The 23,039-nt window shown below is 47.4% G+C and overlaps 1 protein-coding gene across 2 annotated transcripts in view; it reads right to left on the bottom strand.

Moving 5' to 3' along the window:
- The window catches only part of LOC135819270 (NBAS subunit of NRZ tethering complex-like), an 88,820-nt gene extending 66,216 nt beyond the window's left edge, over positions 1-22,604 (bottom strand). For both annotated transcript variants that reach the window (XR_010553885.1, XM_065332444.1), the window contains exons 1-19: positions 22,408-22,604; positions 19,849-19,903; positions 19,447-19,489; positions 18,135-18,257; positions 17,840-17,889; positions 16,073-16,148; positions 15,697-15,754; positions 14,322-14,416; positions 13,117-13,173; positions 12,171-12,295; positions 11,150-11,280; positions 10,566-10,646; positions 6,558-6,686; positions 6,119-6,176; positions 5,051-5,106; positions 4,173-4,234; positions 3,207-3,297; positions 2,156-2,368; positions 982-1,037 (exon numbers count right to left, since the gene is read on the bottom strand). Coding sequence is in view for 1 of the 2 variants with exons in the window: in XM_065332444.1 (XP_065188516.1) it covers positions 982-1,037; positions 2,156-2,368; positions 3,207-3,297; positions 4,173-4,234; positions 5,051-5,106; positions 6,119-6,176; positions 6,558-6,686; positions 10,566-10,646; positions 11,150-11,280; positions 12,171-12,295; positions 13,117-13,173; positions 14,322-14,416; positions 15,697-15,754; positions 16,073-16,148; positions 17,840-17,889; positions 18,135-18,257; positions 19,447-19,489; positions 19,849-19,903; positions 22,408-22,497 (1,649 nt within the window). In the remaining variant the exon portion in view is untranslated. The remainder of the gene's footprint in view (positions 1-981; positions 1,038-2,155; positions 2,369-3,206; positions 3,298-4,172; positions 4,235-5,050; positions 5,107-6,118; positions 6,177-6,557; positions 6,687-10,565; positions 10,647-11,149; positions 11,281-12,170; positions 12,296-13,116; positions 13,174-14,321; positions 14,417-15,696; positions 15,755-16,072; positions 16,149-17,839; positions 17,890-18,134; positions 18,258-19,446; positions 19,490-19,848; positions 19,904-22,407) is intronic.
- Between the last annotated feature and the right edge of the window lie 435 nt (positions 22,605-23,039).

The raw sequence follows: 23,039 nt of genomic DNA, 5'->3' as shown, positions 1-23,039 counted from the left end.
GGAAGAGTCCAAAAAAAATGTTGAGTGTCACGACCAGGACTCGAATCAGGGACCTTCACTACAAACGAGCAATGCCTGGCCACTGAGCTATGGTTTTGTCGTCAATCAAACACAGACTGTTCAACATTTGTAACTTGTAAGTAAAGTTAGCCGGATTCACGGCCGCATCACCTGACGTGTTTAGGAACACACCAAGCAAATACATTCGCATCGGCAGCTTTTGTTCATACTTCAAAACCCGTGCTTCCGGTGAAGCTGTACAGGCTGATGAGCACTATACCGTAAAGTCGCGGATAAAAGCCGGGTTTGCATACAAGCACATCGCGGATAGAAGCCTGAAAATCACACGGGTCAAATGCATACTGTAAATAAACAAAATTTCGGCACTTCACGATTTTTGACATTTCGGCGGCGATTTATTTTCGGCATGGGGTAGAGGGCATGGTATAGTGCGACAGATGCTGTGAAAATTTCATCGGCGTTTTAATTTAGGCGTTTTGGGTCGGTGCCGAATATAGCCGAAATTAAATAGCTGCCGAAAATTTGTATATTTACAGTATAAGCCTGTTGCGCGTAGAAGCCTGGCTTCTATGCAAGCGCGGATCGGGTAGGTCAAGAGTGCATGTGCTATGTACAGTGCATAGTAAAACTGCCGCCATACCGGTAGTCAGTGGTAGATCTACGCGTGTCGTGCGTAGAAGCCTGGTTTGCATTAAAGCCTAATGCAGAAAGCGGCTTATATGCTTATAAGCCCGGCTCTTATCCGCCACTTTACGGTATATCGTAATAATTATAGTGCCCGTCAGCCTGTGAATTGATATGATCACTTTCTCCACTTGGGTAATACACGACATGTAAGTCTGTGAAAATAGCAGTTCTAGGAGTACAAATGTCACACTGACGGATCAACCAGAAATCTACTCTTGTCCTGAAATTTACACTCGCCCTCTCATTCCACGCCAGTGCAGCCGCATGTCTTACTTGGGCCGCTTCGGCTCGGTCCTGAAGCGATCGCTCTCCGTCAAATAGTACAGCATCTGTGCAGGCAGCAGCAGAACATACACGCGCAGTTCACAGGCAGGTCAACCTTGTGAATAATGATCTCGGGTACAGTCAGACCTCGCTTAACCACCCACATCCGTTTTCCACAAACAAATATGCGGTTAGGAGAGGGAACCGGATAATCGAACACACACACTGTATGTATACATGGCATATGCTGTAAATCGGTAATCAACGATTTTCTTCCGGATGGCGAGGGATCCGGATAAAAGACGACGGAATAAGCGAGGTCTGACTGTATAACAACAACCCATGAATAACGACACAATCTTCAGATCTAGTGACTATTCCACAGCATACTGTCAACCTGGCAAAGGTGAACTGTACATCATAACTATCAGAAGAATAAGCACAGGGTGCATTCGTTTAGTCGCATCCGACACTGCCATGGTTGGCCAGTGTTAGAGAAACTATCGCCAGGGACGGTGCATCGACAAAGCAAGTGCCACAAACAGCCAGTCCAGTAGGAATTGATATTTCTTAGGCGAAACACGCTCACTCCCAACCATCGTCCCATCTACACCTCACGTCTTACCATTCCAATATCACTCTCTTATTATTGACCGCCACAGAAACTTGCGATCTCTAAGCGGTCAAATATGACTGTATAGATAATAGACCTCCTAAACCGGTCTACAATATATACATATTGGATGAGGCGGAACAATTGCACCTGCATAATCAGCCAGTTCTTGAATGCCAAATGCTGCTGTCTGATGACGGCTGAAATGTGTGAAACTTGAGGTTACAGCTACACAGCCTTCAGCCTCCGCTGTATGTGTATGTGTAAACAGCCAGTCCAGTAGGACTTGATATTACTGTAAGACCAGTAATATTAACGAACATTAAATTCTAACGAGTTAACGAATTTGAAAGAATCGTTAACTTTTGAAGTCGTTATGTGCAAAACGAGATGTACATGTACAGTCATTTGCCGGTTTTGAGACAGAATTCGTTAGAATTTCACCTCGCTAACCCACTAAAATCCGGAGATCGTTAACTTTAATTGACGTTAAAATATCTGGTCTTACAGTAATCATAGGCGAAACACGCTCACTCCCCACCATCGCTCCATCTACAACTCGTGTCTTACCTGCTTCCCAGCCGTAGCGGAGCGTCGGGTCAGGCGGCGCAGGAGAGGCGTGTCTTCGTCGTCCTCTTCTTCCTCGTCGTCATCATCGTCGCCGTCCTCTTCCCTGGGCTTTCTTGCCGCACCGCCGTCTCCTTCATCGGAGGACACCGGTTCCGCTACGTCTCTGGAGTCCGCACGGCGAGGCCGGTCTTGCGACACCAACTGCCGATCGCACTGCATCCATACGAGAGGAAAGAGGACATCGACGAACGACAGAATACTCGTCTACATGCAGTGGACCCTCGTTAAGAAGACCACCGATACGACAAACCTTCGCTTTCGAAGAATTAGTATTCGTAACCTATTGGATAAATCACTGTGTATTCACGGGGTATAAAATATAGATGTTAGGCCAAAACAAAAAATAGGCTTGTTTCGGGTTGGCAACCCCTCAAAAAGGAGACTCGTTCGGATGGCATGACCCTGAACAGCTACACCCAATGCACAATTACATCCATTTCTCAACTAACTGATACGTTTTCACCCGTCTCCTGTTTCGGATGCCAAACTGTCCAAAACGAACGTAGAGAAATCACGTCTAGAACAAGAGTCTGGGTTAGAGTCTGTGGCTTCGTGTGCTTTGGGTCCAGATCTCTACACGAAAATGAGGTTTTCTACGTTGTGGCACACGCAAATAAAACGCGTACGGATTTGCTGCATTTCATTCAAATTAGCAAGAAAACGGCCGAATTCAGAAAGGGGAAATTCCCAGTACACATATCCACGTGATGTCTTTGCATGAACGTAGAGCAGAACAGGTTTCTTGCGCGTTCCCGACAGTGATCAAGGGAGTCTTCGCGTTGTGTTCCCGCAGTTGTTGTTGCTGATATTTTACTTTTACTTCAGATTGGTAGGTACTCTTAAATCTAGGGCATATTAAACTTGTGCCCCGCGCCATGTCCCCGTTTTCATGCCTTGGCTCACCAACTGAATTCACCCCTGATGTCCTTAACCAATGCTACCTTATCACTACAGGCAGCCGGACGTAGATTAGACTGACAGGCATGCTTACCTCTAGGGCATAGAAGCCACCAGCACCAGCAACCGATGCGAGTGCAGGGTACGGCTCCAGCACTTCAGGTACCCCAAGCCGATTGTGCAGACTACAAACCGAAAACAGCAGCCGAATGGAATGGGCAACAGCCACAACGACAAAGACGAAGACAACAGCAAAGAACACGCAAAGACGAGAACAATAACAACAAACAACGACACCAATGATCGGCATGTCAAAATAAAGGTGGCGTTTTACTGCAGCGGGTGCGTGTGCACAAGGTTGTAGCCAGGTTGTCACGACGTGTTAACTATTGTGATTACCAGTAGATAAAGAAAAAGCCCTCGTGAAAAGCTCAATGTGTAAGTAGTTATCTTGCAGTTCCAGGGTTGAATTTATCCTGTATCGCGTCGCAGTTTGCGATGCAAACTCGATCTACTGCTACTCAAAAGTCACCGTGAGTCGCAGAAAACTGCGATACGTACACATGATGCAGGCTATCCATGCCTAGCCTGCGCTGTCAAGTAACATGCATACAGTGCAGTGTATGTGGTGCAGGTACATGTACTCTCAATCTGCGTGCACATGTATGCTTCAGTCGTTTTTCTGCACACGGGCTTTCAGGCATCACTCTCAAGAAGGACAATGTGGTAAACACCCAACCTTCAAAGAAAAATGCTAATCAAAATCAAAGACTGCTACACAATTGTGATTTTGTATAGCAGAAACTGCTATGCAAAAATATAGCAGTAAATTCATCCCCGAGTTCGAGCACTCTGACAGTGATGCTTGGAGCAGATATCAAAAAATCTTCGCTGTTAACACTAATACTCTTTATTTCATGATTGCCCTTTTGCGATCGGTTTGCCCAGTGGCTCTGAGCTCCGTTGATGACACCCAACAAGGTCGAAACAGCTAGCTGTCCGGAGAGTGGGTAGATAAAGAAATGCGTACAAACCATTGCTGCAGATGCACTGTACAGACCTTTCTTTGTTCGGAAACGACGAGACAACGACGTCACCACGATCGCATGCAAGAATCACAGCCTGGACAGTGCAGAAAAGCGAGTTCACAGTGGTCAAAAGTCAGGACCAAAGGTTTAGAAGTTATCCGTTTTGTGTCCAACGCTGACAATTATAAGCAAGATACCTACGGGTGAGTCAGAACATGCAATGATTAGCACAACACTGACTGAGTGATACTGATATTCAACGACCTGATGATAAGCTGCAACTGAGCTTAACGGATAACTTGTAAACCGTTGGTCCTCTGTCCTGGATCTTAATCCTTGGCTCCCCATCCGAGTCTGATTAACAGTGATCGCTGTGTCATTGTCACACACATCGAATATTCCGGAATCCAAGCCGCACTAGCATATAAGCTGTAAGCTCCATGTGGAGGCAAAGCGTCACAATCCAATTCGCACTTGCTTGTACTGTGCTGCTCATAGAGGGTGTGTAGCAGCGAAATGCAAACATTCTTCCATCAGTGCTAACACATGATAGTACACACGGGCCTTTGGCATGCTTTGAGCACGAGACAATCACGGATCTGCTTGTGGCAGTCATACAACCTCGTTAGTACGCGATCATCGCCCTTGCATAGCGTAATGGAGGGTTTGTAGCAGCGAAATGCAAACATTCTTACACGAGTGCTAGCACATGATAGTACAAACAGGCCAGTGCAGCAGGCATGTGTTGTGCACAAGACAATCACAGATCTGCCTGTAAAGTCGTACAACCTCGTTAGTACGCGATCATCGCCATTGCATAACGTAACGCTTGGATTTTACTGCGACACAACACGACGCAGACTTGCACACTCCGGGGATTAGAAACTCTGGCCGTGAACAAACGCCTCACCTCCTCCGACCACCAGCTGATGTCAGAGAAGACGTTCATGATGCTGGAGAACTCCTCTGCACAAACACACGAGGTAAAAATACAGGTGTACACATGCACACACACATGCACGCACGCACACGCACACACCCACACGCCAAAGCACGCACGCACCCGCGCACCCACCCACCAACAGGGAGAGCTTGACAAGCATGCTATATTGAAAGCATGACCCATTCATCGGCCACCTTTCGTAAAGAATAAAGCACTGAAGTATCGGAGTTTCACACACTGGTTTGTGTTCGGCACAGTACTGTCGGTCGCCAAAGAACTGGGGGGTCAGCCATGTAGCCTAGATCGTTCCTATTTCATGTACAGTGAAACCTGTCTAAGACGACCACTGAAGGGACATTCAAAATGTGGTCTCCATTACCAGGTGGTCTCCTTACCTAGAGTCATTCGACTGGAAATAGCATCCCTTGATCCTGGTTTCAGTGGTCTTCTGGGACAGGTTGTCGCCTTATCCGAGTGGTCGCTTTGACAAGTTTTACTCTACTACAGTCTATGCACAGTTAGAGTCACCGTGTATACATTGGTATGCTGTGCTTGGTAAACATTCTAGCCTACAGCGCTCCGTTCGTCAGCACCTGATAGTACCGTACTTCTCGCTGAAATCCGATCACGTAAGTCAGCTGCGTGCCCTGCACCAGTGAGCATCCCAGTGTTCGCAGGTCTACGGCTGCACAGCACCACCCGAAGTGCAGTTGACGCGCGTGCGATTGGATTTCATTGAGCGCCACTGTACTCCTCACTGGCACTGTACTGTAAAACCGGGAATTTTCGCTCGTGTAATATTTCCGGTATTCCCAAAATCAACGGTTCGGTAGCTCGAAATTTTTCAGAAAACCAGTTTTCCAGATCCAAAATTGCATTTTGCACACTGTGTGGCATGGCATTGTTGAATTTTGGGTCGCGTTTTATTTTCGGTGAAAAATTTCCTATACCGAAGTTACCGAAAATAAATCTCCACCGAAATTTTCCGGTTTTACAGAATTCTTGACGATGCACCGGAAGGGGGCTCAAACTCACTCTTCTTCTTCTTGACAGCAAAGCTGGGCAGCGAGAGTTTTGCTGGATCTTCCGGGAACTGCACATACAGATGCAAGCCAGACAGGAGAAGACAAACAGGCAGTGAGGATGTGCGCAATACAGGAAAACATTACCCCAACATCCAGTACAATCCGACAGTCCATTCATAAAAAAGATGATATCCTAGCTTTAGGCTACAAATGGGTCAAATTACAATTTCTTTTCGCAATTCCCCTGGAATGCTCTTCCAATAATGTCTCTGAAGTCGATTTCTCCGAAAAGCAAGTCATAACCAGAATAGGCTTTCGGCCAGGTTTTGCCCCAAGAGAACATGTGCGATAAAATCACGAAATTCGCCAAATACAGGAGCTCGTCAGAGCCAGCGCTCATCTTTTTATGAATGGACTGTAACAGTCTCCATCCATCAGTGCCCACTGACCTGTTCTGCATAGGAATACGTGTGTGTCACTCTCAGTGATGGCACATCTCTCAGGTGTAGTGTACCGCCGCAGTCCACCGTGGCCAGTGTACTGCCGTCCGGACTTAGAGCCATGTGTGTTATTACAGCCTGCAACAAGAAGACAATGACAGGGGATAGAGAGAGAGAGAGAGAGAGTGGGATAGAGAGCGGGAGAGAGAGAGAGAGAGAGTGAGAGAGAGAGAGAGAGAGAGAGAGAGAGAGAGAGAGAGAGAGAGAGAGAGAGAGAGAGAGAGAGAGAGAGAGAGAGAGAGAGAGAGAGAGAGAGAGAGAGAGAGAGAGAGAGAGAGAGAGAGAGAGAGAGAGAGAGAGAGAGAGAGAGAGAGAGAGAGAGAGAGAGAGAGAGAGAGAGAGAGAGAGAGCAACGTAAGCTGACAGTCTGAACAGCGGCAAAGGCATCACAGTAGTCACTCGTATCCCAGACAAGCAGCAACAGCAGCACACTATATCTTGACACACAGAGCAACGGATAGATTCTGGATACATGCATTTAAAGTATTTTCTAGCCAAGATAGTTCATACCCATCGACCCAGGGTCACTGTACCTAAAATTTCTGTTCCCCTAACCTGGTCTTTGGACCGCATACATAACAATTTGAAATAACAGTATCGTATATCCCCGAATATAAGTCACACCTTTTCACACTAAACTTCCAGGGCGAAGAAGGGGATGCGCCTTACAATGGAATGTGACATCCTACAACCAAATTTCACCGAATATAAGTCGCACCTTTTTACACTCGAATAACGGTCAGCCAAGGGGCGTGAGACTTACAATCGAGCATGATCACTTACCACTGAAGTGAATATACCGAAACGATATGACATGGACCTGGAAATAGGAGTGCGACTTACCGTATTTTCCGGAGTATAGTGCGCACTTTAGATGTGCTATTTTAGGCCCTAAATCGCAGGTGCGCACTATGCTCCGAATATGAAATGCATGTAGTGCGCACCCCCAATGAAGATTGGGGGTGCGCGTTATACAAAGGTGCGCACTATACTCCGAAAAATACGGTACAATCGGGGAAATACAGTAAGTCTTACCGTATGTCCGCACCTTTAAAGCCATGGAGGTATATTCGATTCTAACGCCAGTCTCAAGTATACAGCCATGGGCTTCATAAATGAAACGACATTGGAAGTATGTTTGATTTGTAGAAAATTAACTACTCCTACTAAAAGTGAAGGAATAAGACTAGTACTATTAACAAACTTACAGGCCAGCAGGAAGGGTGAACAAGTGGATTTAGAGTGAAATTTCTCTGTGGACTTTGACTTTTATGGCATGGCGTTGTGGGTGAGTCATTTTGCATCTAAACTAGCTAGGAAAGCAGCGGTGTTTCGAATATAAGGCCATGGCTTTGAAGGCGCTGACATACGGTATGTGGATATATAGAAATAATATGGCTCACAGCTTAAAGTGGGGGTGCGACTTATAATCGAGTGCGACTTATAACAGGGCATGATGTATCCGGTATCGCATCGCAGTTTGCAACGCAATTGCACCTACGTGCGATGCAATGTCAGAGTGGTTGAGCAAAAGAAACTGCGATGCATGCCGCATTTCGGCACCTGCATTTTGGCACCTGTACCATATGTACTGAGCACCCGGTACGGTACGGTAGCACCCAAACCCGCACCTGGGACCCCGACTTTCAACTGCAAGTCGTATACTGTACTTGTACTCGTTGGTTGCACGGATCGTAGAGTCCTCTGACGCATTTCACTTTCTCCCTTCTAAGTACCAGTTAGTAGGAAAACGTCGCTGCGATCAAGCACCGTGGAGAAATGGAGGTGCGAGTTAGACCCCAAGAAGGGGTGGGTAGTGGTTGAAAGTGGCCCGTCCAGTGTCACCGGTATCCACTGCAGAGCTTGCCGTGAGAATGCATCGTCTCTCCGTGCTCTCCGGAATTTTAGTCAAGCATTCGTGGATGGGATTTCGGGCAGTGCTTTGAAGAAAGACAACGTAGCAAAGCACTCGAAATCAGACATGCATGTGAGGGCGATGAATTTGGCGAGGAACAAGTCCATGTCGCTCACTGCCATCTACAAGTCAACTCCGCTTGGCAAAGCAGTTGCCAGTGCGAAAGCTGAGGACCGCTGTCGCGTGTCGAAGTTCTTCGAGATGGCGTATTTTATTGCTGCGGAGGTGATTCCTTTCGAGAAGTACCCTGCTCTAATCCAGCGGGAGAAGAACATGGCGTGTCTCTTGGCTCAACGTACTGCACGGCCAACACGTGCAGTGAGTTCACTTCGACGATCGGCGAAGCCATTGCGCGACGATGTTATTGAGGCAATGAAGCAGTCACCATTTCTCACCGCGCGCATCGATGGCTCAGCGGATAGCGGCGTTGTGGAGAAGGAACTGATTATCATCTCCTTCATATGTGATGGACAAGTCCAAACTCGATTCCTTGCCTTGAAGGACGTCAGCAGTGGGACAGCAGCTGGAGTGATCGAGTGTTTGCGTAGTACTTTCCTCTCACTTGGAGTGGATGATTGGCAAGAAACTGAACTTGTCTGCTTTTGCATGGCTGGCGCTGCAGTCAACATGGGTGTTCGTCGCGTGGTGTTGCAGCTCTGCTGAGGTCTGAGCACGCCATGCCCTCCCTGGCTTGTTGCAGTCCACTGCTTCAACCACCGCTTGGAGCTGGCAGCCAAGGATGCTTTTGGCAAAACGTATTCGGAAGAAATATCAACTATGCTGATCAACATCTACTATGTGTACACAAAGAGCAACAAGCAAGCGCCTCCGTCATCTACACAGTGTCCACAAAGAGCCTCCAGCGCCTCCGTGATCTACACAGTGTTGCTGAGGAGATGGAGGAGCACATCATCAAGCCTCAGAATGCCCATGGTACCCGTTGGTTGCAGCATAAGAGGAAGGCCGTCACGCCTTGATCAGCTGCTACCCAGTCATTGTGCAACATTTCCGCAACTTGGCTGAGGATAACACTGTCGACAGTGCAAGATTCAGATGCTGCTTGAAGCAGTTGACTAGCTTCAAGTTCGTGTGCAACCTAGTGGCATTCGACGTGATGCAAACACCGCTTGCTGCACTGTCTAATAATTTGCAGTGTAGCTCCGTCAACCTGCAACTCCCTCTATCCAGCTTGTCGGCTCGTGGAGCCATGATCCAGCGCATGCGCTGCGTACGGAAAAAATGTTTGGGAAAACTGCTATGCAAAATGAAAAACTGCTATACAAACGTGAAAGTGTGTAGCACTTTCTGCTATGCACCTGGGTTCGAGTAAACCATGCCCTGTATAATCGGGAAAATACAGCACTAGTGCTGGAGTTTCACAACCAAAATCTCTGGACTCAACAAATCTGGACAAGAAAGACCTGGGCTTTGACAAGAACAAGAAAAAGACTTTGCTAACACCGCCAGTACATACTGTAAAGTGAGAAACTTTCGCTAGAGATTAAATTTCGCTATTTTCGCGACCATCACACATTCGCAAATATAAATCGCCGCAAACCTCTCCGTACATTGATTGTAGCCAGTACAAGATCCGACTGAAGAGATAGAATCGCAAAGGTTTCTCATCGTGAACCAGCCCAATTTATGAAAACACTAAATTTGCGCGCCGCGAAGGTTTGTCGCTTTACAGTAACCCATAGTGTGCAACTCGACGATCCCCCAGTCCACGGCGGAATTCTTTAACGACCTCAGTCTTTTGCGGCTGTTTGGCTCCCTGATGCCACTATGCGTAGCCAGAGATCAGAGTACAACGCATTGTGCATCACAGCTACGATAGTCGAAGCAGAACAACGGACGATCGATCGATGTGTCCTGAACCTGAAGAACTCTCACCGTTCATACTTCTGCCAACGAATGACGCAATGAAAACATTCCGCTGCGGGTGAACACATCACAGCTCGAGATAGTAGTTGCACACTCTTGGTTATGTACTCTTGCTAACACCACTGACAGAGCAAGGGTGAGAAAGGAGGAGACCGTACCTTTTCGACATTGGCACCAGCGCTACCAGCAAACAGACGAATCCGGCGCACAGTCGTGAGCATGTCCTGGGATGTCGGACTCTGCGGCATTTACAACAAACACAGAGACACACATGCACGCATACACAGACGGACAATGCGGCAGAATAAACACACACGCATACCCACAGATAGGAAAGTATATGTGTGGTGGTGGTGGGGGGGGGGGGGGGACATGCATTGCCAAGACTATCAATGGTCAACGTCTCATCAATAGAGGCAGAGAAAAATGAGTGCTAGATCAGCACACTTACACCTACCCACACCCGCCCACACTCAGATTCAGACTCAGACTCAGACATTCCCATCGCGGAAGAGATGATGGCGAACAGCTATGTTAGACATAGCAACTTGTGCTGGGATTACACCATTCAACAGCTTGCAAGGCTGATGAATTGACCACCACTAATGTTAGCCTTGTATTCACCACACAGCTGATTGAAGTGGCTTTTTCTGGCCAGTGAATCGCTATTTTACACACACACCACACACACACACACACACACACACACACACACACACACACAGCGACAGCACAAGCATACCGATCCAAGATCTCCAGAGACGACAGAACGTGCACAATGCGGTTCAGAGTCCAACAGTCTCCAGGCGAGGACAGACACCTGAACCATTCCACTACTAGCGGAAGCTGACGACGATTTCTTCTCGTGAGATTCTAAACACAGAACAGGTTGAAGGGGAAAAGAAGTCAAGTGCTGGGGAATGGAAAAGTACACTTGTATCTCTCTAACCCAGTCCTCGAAGATAGGGGCACATCGGCCTATACTGTAACGCACTTCAACATCTTCACAACATGGAACAATTAATTACAATTTGGTGCCGTTTCTGGAATCTTCAAATGAGAAAGAAGAAGAAAACAGTACTGTGTGCCAGTCTTGAAAGAAAGGGAATGCCTTTCATTCATTAGATCTACGCACTGCTGAGTGCTGATGTGGGTGTACATGCGTACACATAATGCGTACATTATCTAGTATTGACAAAATTATTGCTTCAAAAAAATGCCTAAGCACAGGAATGTATTTTAGAGGAAGGACCTTTAAGTTACTAGTTATGACTAACAGTCCACCAAGGTAACCAAGGTAACGATATGATAATATACAGTCAGATAGTGCGACAACGAGGCACAAAACTGACCTTCCGCCGTGTGCCTTGTCGTCGCACTATCTGACTGTGCATGATCCCGTTACCTTGGTGGACTGTTAGTCATAACTCGTCACATTTGGTCCGTTCTCTTGTACAGTCAACTTCGCTTATAACGACACTCGGCCGGGCACAAGAAAAGTGTCGTTATTCGCGAAGTGTCGTTATACCCGAAGTCCCATTGTATGTATACAGGTAGAATGGACTTTGCTCTGGGCATGGAAAGTCCGTCGTTATTCGCGAATTGTCGCTATATCCGCAGCCGTTCTTAGCGAAGTTGACTGTATCTGACTGTGCATGATCCCGTAACCTTGGTGGATTGTTAGTCATAACCTGTAACAGTTTGGTCCTACATGAACGCTTTCGGCCCACCACAGGAATAGGGTTATTCTAACAGAGACTCACTGGTTTGCGTGCACGCAGCAACAAGCAGCAAGTTCTTGCTGGGGGAGTAGGTGACAGCGGAGACGAGTTCAATGGAATGCGCCGAGAAGTCAAAACGGTACTGGAGCGATGACTCCCGTCCACCTCTGAGCAAAGAAACACCAGGAGGATAGCGTGGAACGGGCTCAGCTCAGGGGTGTGAGGAAAGTACTCATGTTTAGCAGAGCCAGAGCCCATAGAGCAACAGATTCAAATCGGTGGGTGATATGGCTAAGACCCCTTCCACACTACAGCTCATCCATATACACTACACATGAACTCCAGCGGGGAAACCCCTTTCTAATCCATAGATCCACCATATACCGTACTCACTCAATTAAAAGCCGGGGGCTTCTATATTTTCAATACCAATTTTGAGGAGGCTTCTATTCAACAGGGGCTTCTATTCGAGAGGGGCTTTTATTGTTCCCTCCCATGCCAGTATTCCAATCGAATCTCTAAAACTTTCATATTCACAGCAATTCGGCCCCGAGTTAGTTTGCACACACTATGTCGACCAGGACATTTACCAATATGAACATGCACGAGGTGTTTTTTGCACACTTGACCTTCATACATGGCACTACCTGGTCACCCCATGCTTTGCGAATAGTAGTCCAGGCTTCTATTCGAGAGGGGCTTGTATTTTTTCAAACAGTCCTTGTAGGGGGTAGGGGGGGGGGCTATTATTCAAGAGGGACTTTTATTCGAGAGGGGCTTCTAATCAAGTGAGTACGGTACAATGCACATGAATTGGAGCGGGGAACACCCCTTCGGTCTACTGCCGACCCATACTGCTATACACGAATTGCAGCGGGGAAAACCCCTTCAAATCTACAGGTGCACCATCCACTGCACACGCACGCACACACACACACACACACACACACACACACACACATGGACCGCAAAGAAAGCTGCAACGCACTTGACAAGATAGTTATAGAGCTGCCCTCCAAACGTCACCACGAGCACTTGAGTCAGGCTGCGACACACACACGAAAACCAACAAAGCCAACATGCCTTAAGTCCAGTGGAGACACTAAGGTTATTATGGCACATGCCATTGTACTAGTACTGTACTGACAGGGATCAATGTAAAACAAAACACTAAAATCTTGTAACTGTAAGCTTGAGCAAGAACAGGAGCACGCGGCCAAAAGCGAATGGCACAAACGCTGACACCCCAGCACAATGCACACGACCAAGAGCAGGGCGTAGGACACTCTGCCTGTAACAACTTCCCACAGCACAATGACAATTGTTTTGTGGTGGCTTGCGCGAGACGCGGTCAGACTGAATGTTCAACATCTGCGGCAAGGCCACCACCTTCTAAGGATCAAGGCACACATGCAGCTCCTGGAGCAGCGGAGGGAGCTAACCACACTGGACCCACAACAGCAGCAAAGTGGTCAACGACCGAAAATCCCATCCGCTGCATCCGTGCCACTCTAGTACAACAGCCAAACCCAATTCACCAAGATGGAGACGGACAACCAATAGAGGTTACTGTAAAAGCAGAAATTTTCGGTGGGGTTTTACTTTCGGTAAGTTCGGTGCTGACAATTTTTACCGAAAATAAAACGCACAGAAAATGTCGGTACTACCGGTACTGTATACATGTAGTAACTAGTAGTACACTTACCTGGAGAACGGGTTTTACCGAAAATTTCCCTCTACCGAACCGCCGATTTTGGAGAATACCGAAAATATTACACCACCGAAAATGTCTGCTTTTACAGTATACATGATCAGCTGGGGATGCCTTGGCAAAGTAACGGACTCGCGACACAGCACTGCACTAGTGACCCGTGCTGCATACATAGCGCCCATTAGAAGCTCCGCTGACTTTTAAAGCTGTATACGTATCGCCAACTAGAAAATCTATTGTAACATGGAAAAATGTGGGCACAAGTTATGCGATCGAGTCCACCAACTAAACCAGATTTTGAACAGTCAGACGTGCACAATCTAGCACAAAACTGACAGCGAGTATCTGGTTCAGTTGGTGGACTCGATCGCATAACTTGTGCCCAAAATTTGCCATGTTACAATTTGTTCCTTAGCTCACCACCTGAGAAAATCCACTGACTCACCTGATGACATCATTCGAATAATCACTACAGCACTTACCCGTTCATTGCCGACGTGCATGGTGCAAACAGCAGGCCGCACACGGCAAGTTCGATGGCAAAGTGTGGCCCTTCCGTGCCGCTACGCACAACATGCTGAAAGGGATTCGTCCAGCGATACAATAAAGCAAAACACAAGCCAACAAGCGTGTGCAGGCACGTTCACACACACACACACATACACACACACACACACACACACACACACACACACACACACACACACACACACACACACACACACACACACACACACACACATACACACACATACAGACACATACAGACACACACACACACACACACACACACACACACACACACACACACACACACACACACACACACACACACACACACACATAATTATACACACACACACACAATACACACACATACAGACACACACACACACACACACACACATACACACACACACACACACACACATAATTATACACACACACACACACACACACACACACACACACACACACACACACACACACATACAGACACATACAGACACACACACACACACACACACACACACACACACACACACACACACACACACACACACACACACACACATAATTATACACACACACACACACAATACACACACATACAGACACACACACACACACACACACACACACACACACACACACACACACACACACACACACACACACAAACACACACACACACATAAACACACCCCATCAAATCCATAAGCAAAGCAAGTAGAGCATGATGAACACCAGCCATGCATACCAGTATGCACAAGAACACTGACTACCCAGACTAACACAAACCAAACAAACAGGATACAGTCAGACCTCGCTTATCCAGTCCTCTTTTATCCGGATCCCTCGCCATCCAGACGAAAATCGTTGGTTACCGATTTACAGCATATGTCATGCATACATACAGTATGTGTGTTCCATTATCCGGTTCCCTCGCCTATCCGGATATTTTTGTGGAAAACGGGGCTTGACTGTATATAAGAGAGTTCTGCTATATGTGAAATGTAGACAAATCACGTAGAGAGCAGGTGTCTGGGTTAGAGCCTATGGCTTCGCGTGTTTTGGGTCCACATTTCTACGCGTAGACGAGGTTCTCTACGCTGTGGCACACGCAAAGAAAATGCGCACAGATCTGCTGGGTATCAGTCAAATGCAGGCAGAATCTGAAAACTGCCAAATATGGAAGGCGAAACACCCAGTACACATTCCACGTGATTTCTCTACGTGAACGTAGAGCAGAACAAGGTTTCTTTACGTCGTTATGGGAACGCGAAGAGAGATGCCGGGATTCTTCGCGTCGCGTTCCCTTAACGTAGAGCAGAACACCGCTATAGTCACGCTTACCTTACTCAGGTCTGCCACGGCCTGTCCAAACTTGTCATACACGCAGACTTCTCCCCAGCTGCATGGCACGATTGTACGCGATGCACAGGTGCGTATGCAAGGAGGAAGAAAAAAACAGACAGACAACGTGGAGAGGCGGACAAGGAGTCAGATGTGCACACAGACATTACAACTGCATGTGCCCACACATGCTCACACAAACACGCATGCACCCAAGCACCCCCCCCCCCCCCCCCCCCCCCAACACACACGAGCACACACACGAGCACACACACGAGCACACGCACACACGCACACACACACACACACACACACACACACACACACACACACACACACGCACACACACACACACACACACATTCACCGTCCTCACCTGAATGAACATGCAACAAACGACGATGACGCATCCCAGCAAATTCTCCTCCAGTGAGGCTGGCTGTCAGCATGAACTGTGTCCATGACAAAACACACACACACGCACACACACACACACACACACACACACACACACACACACACACATGTACACACAAACGAGGTTTACTGTAGAACTGCTACAAACCGACAAGCCAAGAGGACGGACAAACAATCGACTCTTGCCCATATCCTACAGATACAAAAGTGAGCATTCTCTTCTATGACCTTAAAGGCTACCAACGCCCAGCATTCCACACATACGTTCGCTACCTTCTCATCAGGTGGATGCAGGCAAAAGAAGAAAATAAAGCAGCAATGATGCTTAAAAGTGCACAAAAAAAGAAGGTGACAAAATCACTGCCAAAGCAGGATAAACAACATGGGAAGAAGTGCCAAAATTGGCACCCATATCGCACGTTTAAATGCTAATGCCAGACAATGAAACACAAGCAGAAATAGCGTGCGAGTGTGAAGAAAACCAGGGTGCTATTATTCATTAAGAGTAGTAAGAAAGTCTCTTAACCCTTTATTACCGGATTACTTGCACAGCATGCACCAGAATTACGAATTTCAGCACAATTTCCAACTTCACCAGGTCATAACTTTGGTCTCCTTCACTTGATTTTCACAATCTAGGGCTCGTTGGAAAGCTCTTGGCGAGAGCATCGCCAGGGTACCAAGCTCCATTATCCAGTCGTCACAAATCAGGCGCGGTAACACAGCAAAGTCGTCTCCAAGCCTGATATGCAAGCAAATTCGTCACATCAACGCCATTCCACTCTCCTTCATCGCAGAACGCTCAAAATTGTTTGAGACGATTCAAACTTCAGCCGACTATGTCATTATCATGTGCTTAGTCGCTCAAAGAGCACACGAAAAGGGATTTTCCCCAAAAATGGCGAAGTGATCGATCAAAAATTTGAATTTGCCGAGATGAGAATACGGCACGCGATATCTCTGGCGTCCGACATCGTAACTCTTCGGCGATTGTTGCATTGGATAGCTTGGAGTTTCCGCTACCAAATAGACCTTTCGATTGTTGAATTCGCACAAGAAATGATGGAGTTACGAAGATATTACTGGCCTAAAGACTTTGGATCATATATGATCGAAAGTCTGCAGGCCGGGAATAAAGGGTTAAAGCCACGTGGGTACACACAAGTATTGTCCAGTGGTGACAAAGGCAACGACAATAACAGCAAACACAACAATGATAACGACGACGCCGTGAAAACCTACAAAACAACACCGCGTGGGTAAACTGTAGAAAATCACGATTCAGGTTTATCTGGTGGTGATGCTGACGGTCAACTTTCGGTGACAGGCGCCTTTTTCTTCCGACTTTATTTCATCCCTTTTCAATAGCCCCAGATGCACCTGCAAAGTCGCGAGAGTCATGTGCAAACGATAGCACCCTACACTGTGCAACCATGTAGGGTAACCATTCATCAAACTTCCCACACTGTGTTGCCCAGCTGTGCTGGCTTATTGGAGTTGGGAGTTGTGTTTTTTGCATAAAAAGTACTCGCGGCTAGTCAAAAACGTACTTCTGCAAAACCAGAAAAAAAGTGCGATCACATGCTACGCAAAGACTGAAATACTGAAACCTGTTGACAAAGCACAGGAAGCTTGATGAACGATGGGCTCGGATCAGAGCCGCACACTTCGGTGGGCCGTGCGCTGTCTACAACCTGAATCCGACCACCAGCAGTTGATGACTCACCGTCGAACCTAGCGATCAACACGGACGTATCCTCATCCCGATCCACACATCTGCCACGACACGAAAACAGACAGAGAAAATATGGGCCAGACAATCAGACAGGAAATAGACACCAGCTGGAACTGGGCACATGTGCATACAGTACCGTAGAAAGGGATGGGTGTGTGTTTGGGGGGGGGGGGTTCAAATCAAACCACACAAGACGTTTTCTATTTGGGACAAGAGTCACAAGACCACATCCACAGCTGAGTGAAAACAGTCTTTCTAAGCATGCACTCTAGCAATCATCTCTTACCGTCTGATCTCGACATGGCGATCTTGTAGAATGGCCAGAAAGAGACCGTCGGGAGAAATAGCTAGCTTCCATGGCAGCTTCTGTGCCACAACCTGCTGCAGTGTGGTCGTGTGAGATGGCCATCTGCATGACATAGCCACACACAGGTTGTATGCATGCGCATACAGACACAGACATACACGCATGCACACACGCACACGCATATACACATGCACGCACACGCGCGCGCACGCACGCACACGCACGCACACGCGCGCGCACGCACACGCACACACACACACACACACACACACACACGTATAACAAATACGCATCCATCATCCGGAACTAAATTATCTAGGTCACTGGCCGGGCTTGGAGACAAAAATACCCATTTGACCAGGTTGAAATCAACACACAGGCACATACACGCCCAAACATGAACATACTCAACTGACTTTAACACGGTCAATCCTGAACCGAACTTCAAAATCGAAGCATTTACAGTACAGCCAAGAATCTCCACTGTCCAAGCAAACAACTCCTATCTCCCATGATGAAGTTTAGGTGAAGCACAAATAGTCGCACCGTTGTCATTTTTCACAACCATTTACGATGGATGATGAGTTTTCTGTTCTTGGTGCTGACGGTGTTTTGAAGTTATGCGCATCATGAAGTTTATGTTTCCGGCGGAAGTACAGTAATACCTGCCCTAACCGAATGGATGCCCTCGGTGCAGCGGACACTGTCCGGATGCGACAGGACTCCGCTTGATCCAGGGATGCACGTTCAATCCATACAGCACTTTGGTGCATGGAAATTTGTCCGGTCTGTCAGTACAGGATTCCGCTTGGTACATGGTCCGCCAAACACAGCTTTTTACTGCAGCTAGTAAAATAAAAACACAGTACACTTGGACGTCTCTTATCCGGGCACCTTGGGACCGGGCACTGCCCGTATCTCTGGTTAACTCATCTACCACGTATCGTATCATTTTTTGAAGAAGTATATTTGGCACACATTGCACATGTTCAGGATACAAAAAGAATCCTTTGATAAAGATGTGTCGATTACACAGGTTGGCAGTGACAAATAAGCACTTGCGAATACAAAAAAAGTCCCCCCAATTCGAAGTACTTTTGCCATAGGAACTCAAGCTGAAGGTGCCCGGTAGAGAGACGTGCCTGTATCTGAGGCGTCCGGATAAGAGACATTTGAGTGTACTCCACACCTGCCACCTCCAATGTGATTCACATTATTCTCCTCCGGCAAAACATACGTACTGGTGTCATGCAATGCCACGTGCACACACGAGCAGATATGAATGGCTTACCTGAACGGACTCGAGGCCAAGGACCACAGTGTCGAACCAGCATCTGTACATACACAAACCAACACAAGCATGCACCCACAGACGCATGCAGGTACAATATACAACACACATGCACACACATGCACACACACACACACACACACACACACGCGCGCACACGCGCGCACGCACGCACACACACACACACACACACACACACACACACACACACACACACACACACACGCGCACACGCACGCACACACACACACACACACACACACACACAACCACACACACACAGACGTGAGAGTGTGCACAACATCACCTTCAACTCGACGTTCTTCGCATGCGCCTAGCTAAATAGACATGTACAATAGAACAGTTGTCAGGGAAGCAATATTGAACAAACTGACAACTTACCACGTGCAGAGAGTGCAAGGTTCCATGGAAACTGCCTGGATGTGGACTTGGCGGGCTGGATACAGACAAAAAACGGGAACAAGCAAAAATATACTGTATTTTCCTGAATATGAGCCGAACCTTTACGACGTGAACACGGAACTAAAAACGGGGTAGGCGTATAAACGGGATAATACGATGGACACTGACACGTTAGACCTCAGACACCAATCGCCGGGGATCACCAGGTTAACGATATAGCGCCAACCACAGCAGCTTGTACTGGGATAGCACCCATTCAAAAGTTTGCGACCGGGGGAACATTTTGAAGAGAAAAGCACATCCATGTACCGTAAAGTACCGCGAGAGCGCCCCGTCTCGCGAGAGCACCCCACCTTGATTTTACAGCCAGGGAAAGGACAATCGTATGGCAGAGTGCAACGAAGTTTGTACGGTGTGAGAACCATAGTGTACTAAGGTTACACTTGGCAGGTTTTTGGGTGGAGCTCGTGACCGCCTGACGGTAAATTTTGAGTACGGATTAACTGCACAACGTGCAATGTGTGTACATGGTCTGTGTCGTATGACCTACAGACAGGACACCACCTCCACGACACGACCATGAAAGGACAAGATGGCGGACTCTCTCGCGGTACTTTACGGTACACGTAACCATTCAAAACGTGCACACACATTCGCGTTCATGTACTTTGCCCCTACCCTGGATTGGTCTGGTGGGTCTCCCGGGGGAGAGGGACTCAAAAGGAATCTTGGGAAGATAACCCAATTGCCTTTTGAACCGCCCAACGGCCGACAACTCCTGCAATCCCCAGACTCCGGGCGGACTTGGAAATGATTCCACAAATGGGCTCGCCGCACCTCATTCAGTGGGTGAGGACAAGGTTCAGAAAAAATTAATGATTGACGGCACCAAAGTATCCGTTCCAGATTCCAACTACAGTCAACTTCGCTTATAACAACACTCGGCGGGGCATCAGAAAAGTGTCCTTATTCGCGAAGTGTCGTTATACCCGAAGTCGCATTCTATGTATTACAGTTGGATGGGACTTTGCTCTGGGCATGGAAATTCTGTCGTTATTCGCGAATTGTCGTTATATCCGAAGTCGTTATTAGCCAAGTTAACTGTACATTTACCCGTGCAGCCGGTGAAGGCAATACTTGCTACTCGTGTGGGTGGCTATGGGCTAGGATTCCTTCATGAATAGCCTTGGATGGAGAGCCGATGATTAATTTATAGTAAAGAAAAGGACCAAGGAACTATAAGCTACGCTAGAGTGTCCATTAAAGGGGAAGTTAAGGCAAAAATTAAAATTTCACCAGTTGTAGTCTTCGGGGTGCTGAGTCGAATGGTCTTGGTCCGAGAAAGCTGAGACGCTCCCTTCCTACTTGAATCCCAATCGAACTCGCGCACTTCCACCGAAACTGGGTGACTGCGCCCTACTAGATGGGGATTTGTATGCAAAATGTCACTAAAAGCGCCATTTCGTTCTTATAAAAGCACGGATGACCGCGATTGGCCCATATGTTGTAGTCTTTTGGACGCTGAGTCGACTGGTTTTGGTCCGAAAAGACTGCGATGCAGCGTTCCTCCTTTATTCCCAACCGAACATGGTTGAACAAGCGGTCACGTGCTCCTGCGTACACCAGTCACCTGGTCACCGTGCCTGCAGGGTACAACTTACAGCCTGTTTTGACCTTTTTTGGGTGCAGTCCTGTCACTCGAGTTGAACCTTGGTGTGAAAGTTGTCGCCTGCTGGCGTGGTGACCAGGTGATTTTGGCACCCAGGAGCACGTGACCGCTTGTTCAACCATGTTCGATTGGGAATAAAGGAGGAACGCTGCATCGCAGCCTTTTCGGACCAAAACCAGTCGACTCAGCGTCCAAAAGACTACAATATATGGGCCAATGGCGGTCACCCGTGCTTTTATAAGAACGAAATGGTGCTGTTAGTGACATTTTGCATACAAATCCCCATCTCGTAGGGCGCAGTCACCCAGTTTCGGTGGAAGTGCGCGAGTTCGATTGGGATTCAAGTAGGAAGGGAGCGTCTCAGCTTTCTCGGACCAAGACCATTCGACTCAGCACCCCGAAGACTACAACTGGTGAAATTTTAATTTTTGCCTTAACTTCCCCTTTAACACCACACGAGCATGAGCTGATTGTCAAGTAACAGGTGGTGTTAGTGGACATTATAGCGTAACTTGTAGTTCCTTGGTCCTTTTTCTTCACTATAAATTTCTAAATTGCTTCATGACCAAATAAATCAACACCGGATAGGATATCGATACACCATCTGGAACTGGTTCTAGAAGCTGAAAGCTCTAACTAATGAACTGAGAATTCGAACGACATTGACACACGTGTGACATCTTTCATCTCCTAAACGGTCTCTTTACTGCAAATGGCTGACTTTACATTTCACCGAGTCCACTATTTGCACAGACGGGACCGATATAGAGATGGAGAACCTACAACAAGTTCAAATGTGAAAGTGGCTGCGTTGGACTTTACGAACAATCATAAAGTTATAGAAATGAACTTCAGCAATATTCGCGTACCAATTCTGGATCGAGCGTCCACTCCGCAGGCTGCAGAAGGTCGTAGAGAATTCCCTCTTGCTGGTTTTCAGCCGCCTTGCTCGCCTCCATGTTCCCGTCGTTGTCCACTAAGATAGATCTGCGCTCATGCTAACTACAATTTGTAAACGTGCCATGGGGTTGAGTACATTGTACAAAAGATTTTGTTGCTTCTTCATCCTTTCTAGCACATCACACTTTTTGTGTTCCTGAATCCTGATTTGAAACTCGATGACGTCGATGACCAGCAGTGACGTAACGACTACGTAGTTTGTCTTGTTAGTAACCATGGTAACGTAAGCGAAAGGCTAAAGGGACAAGCTTATCTATTTTTGCGGATTTTCTTTCATAAAAAATAAACGTTACAGGCTCTTCGGAGGTGTCCGCGTCCCAGCGGTCCGGGCAAGCGACCGAATCTCAGTCGGACACTTGGCCGTGGCCTTTGTACTGGAATCTGTGGGAGAGCCTTTCCAGGGACTACACACCCGGGTATCGGGTATGGCTCCTTTTTTGTTCCTTTCCTTTTTATTTGTTTTTGCTGAGAAAGAAACGTTGCTGGATGGAAAGCTTTCTGTTCCCGCCATGCGCCAGCGCCTTTGCTCTAGTAAAACATT

This window comes from Sycon ciliatum, chromosome 6, assembly GCF_964019385.1.
Source record: "Sycon ciliatum chromosome 6, ocSycCili1.1, whole genome shotgun sequence".
NCBI classification, from domain to species: domain Eukaryota; kingdom Metazoa; phylum Porifera; class Calcarea; order Leucosolenida; family Sycettidae; genus Sycon; species Sycon ciliatum.
This window is presented reverse-complemented; position numbering and strand designations above follow the sequence as displayed.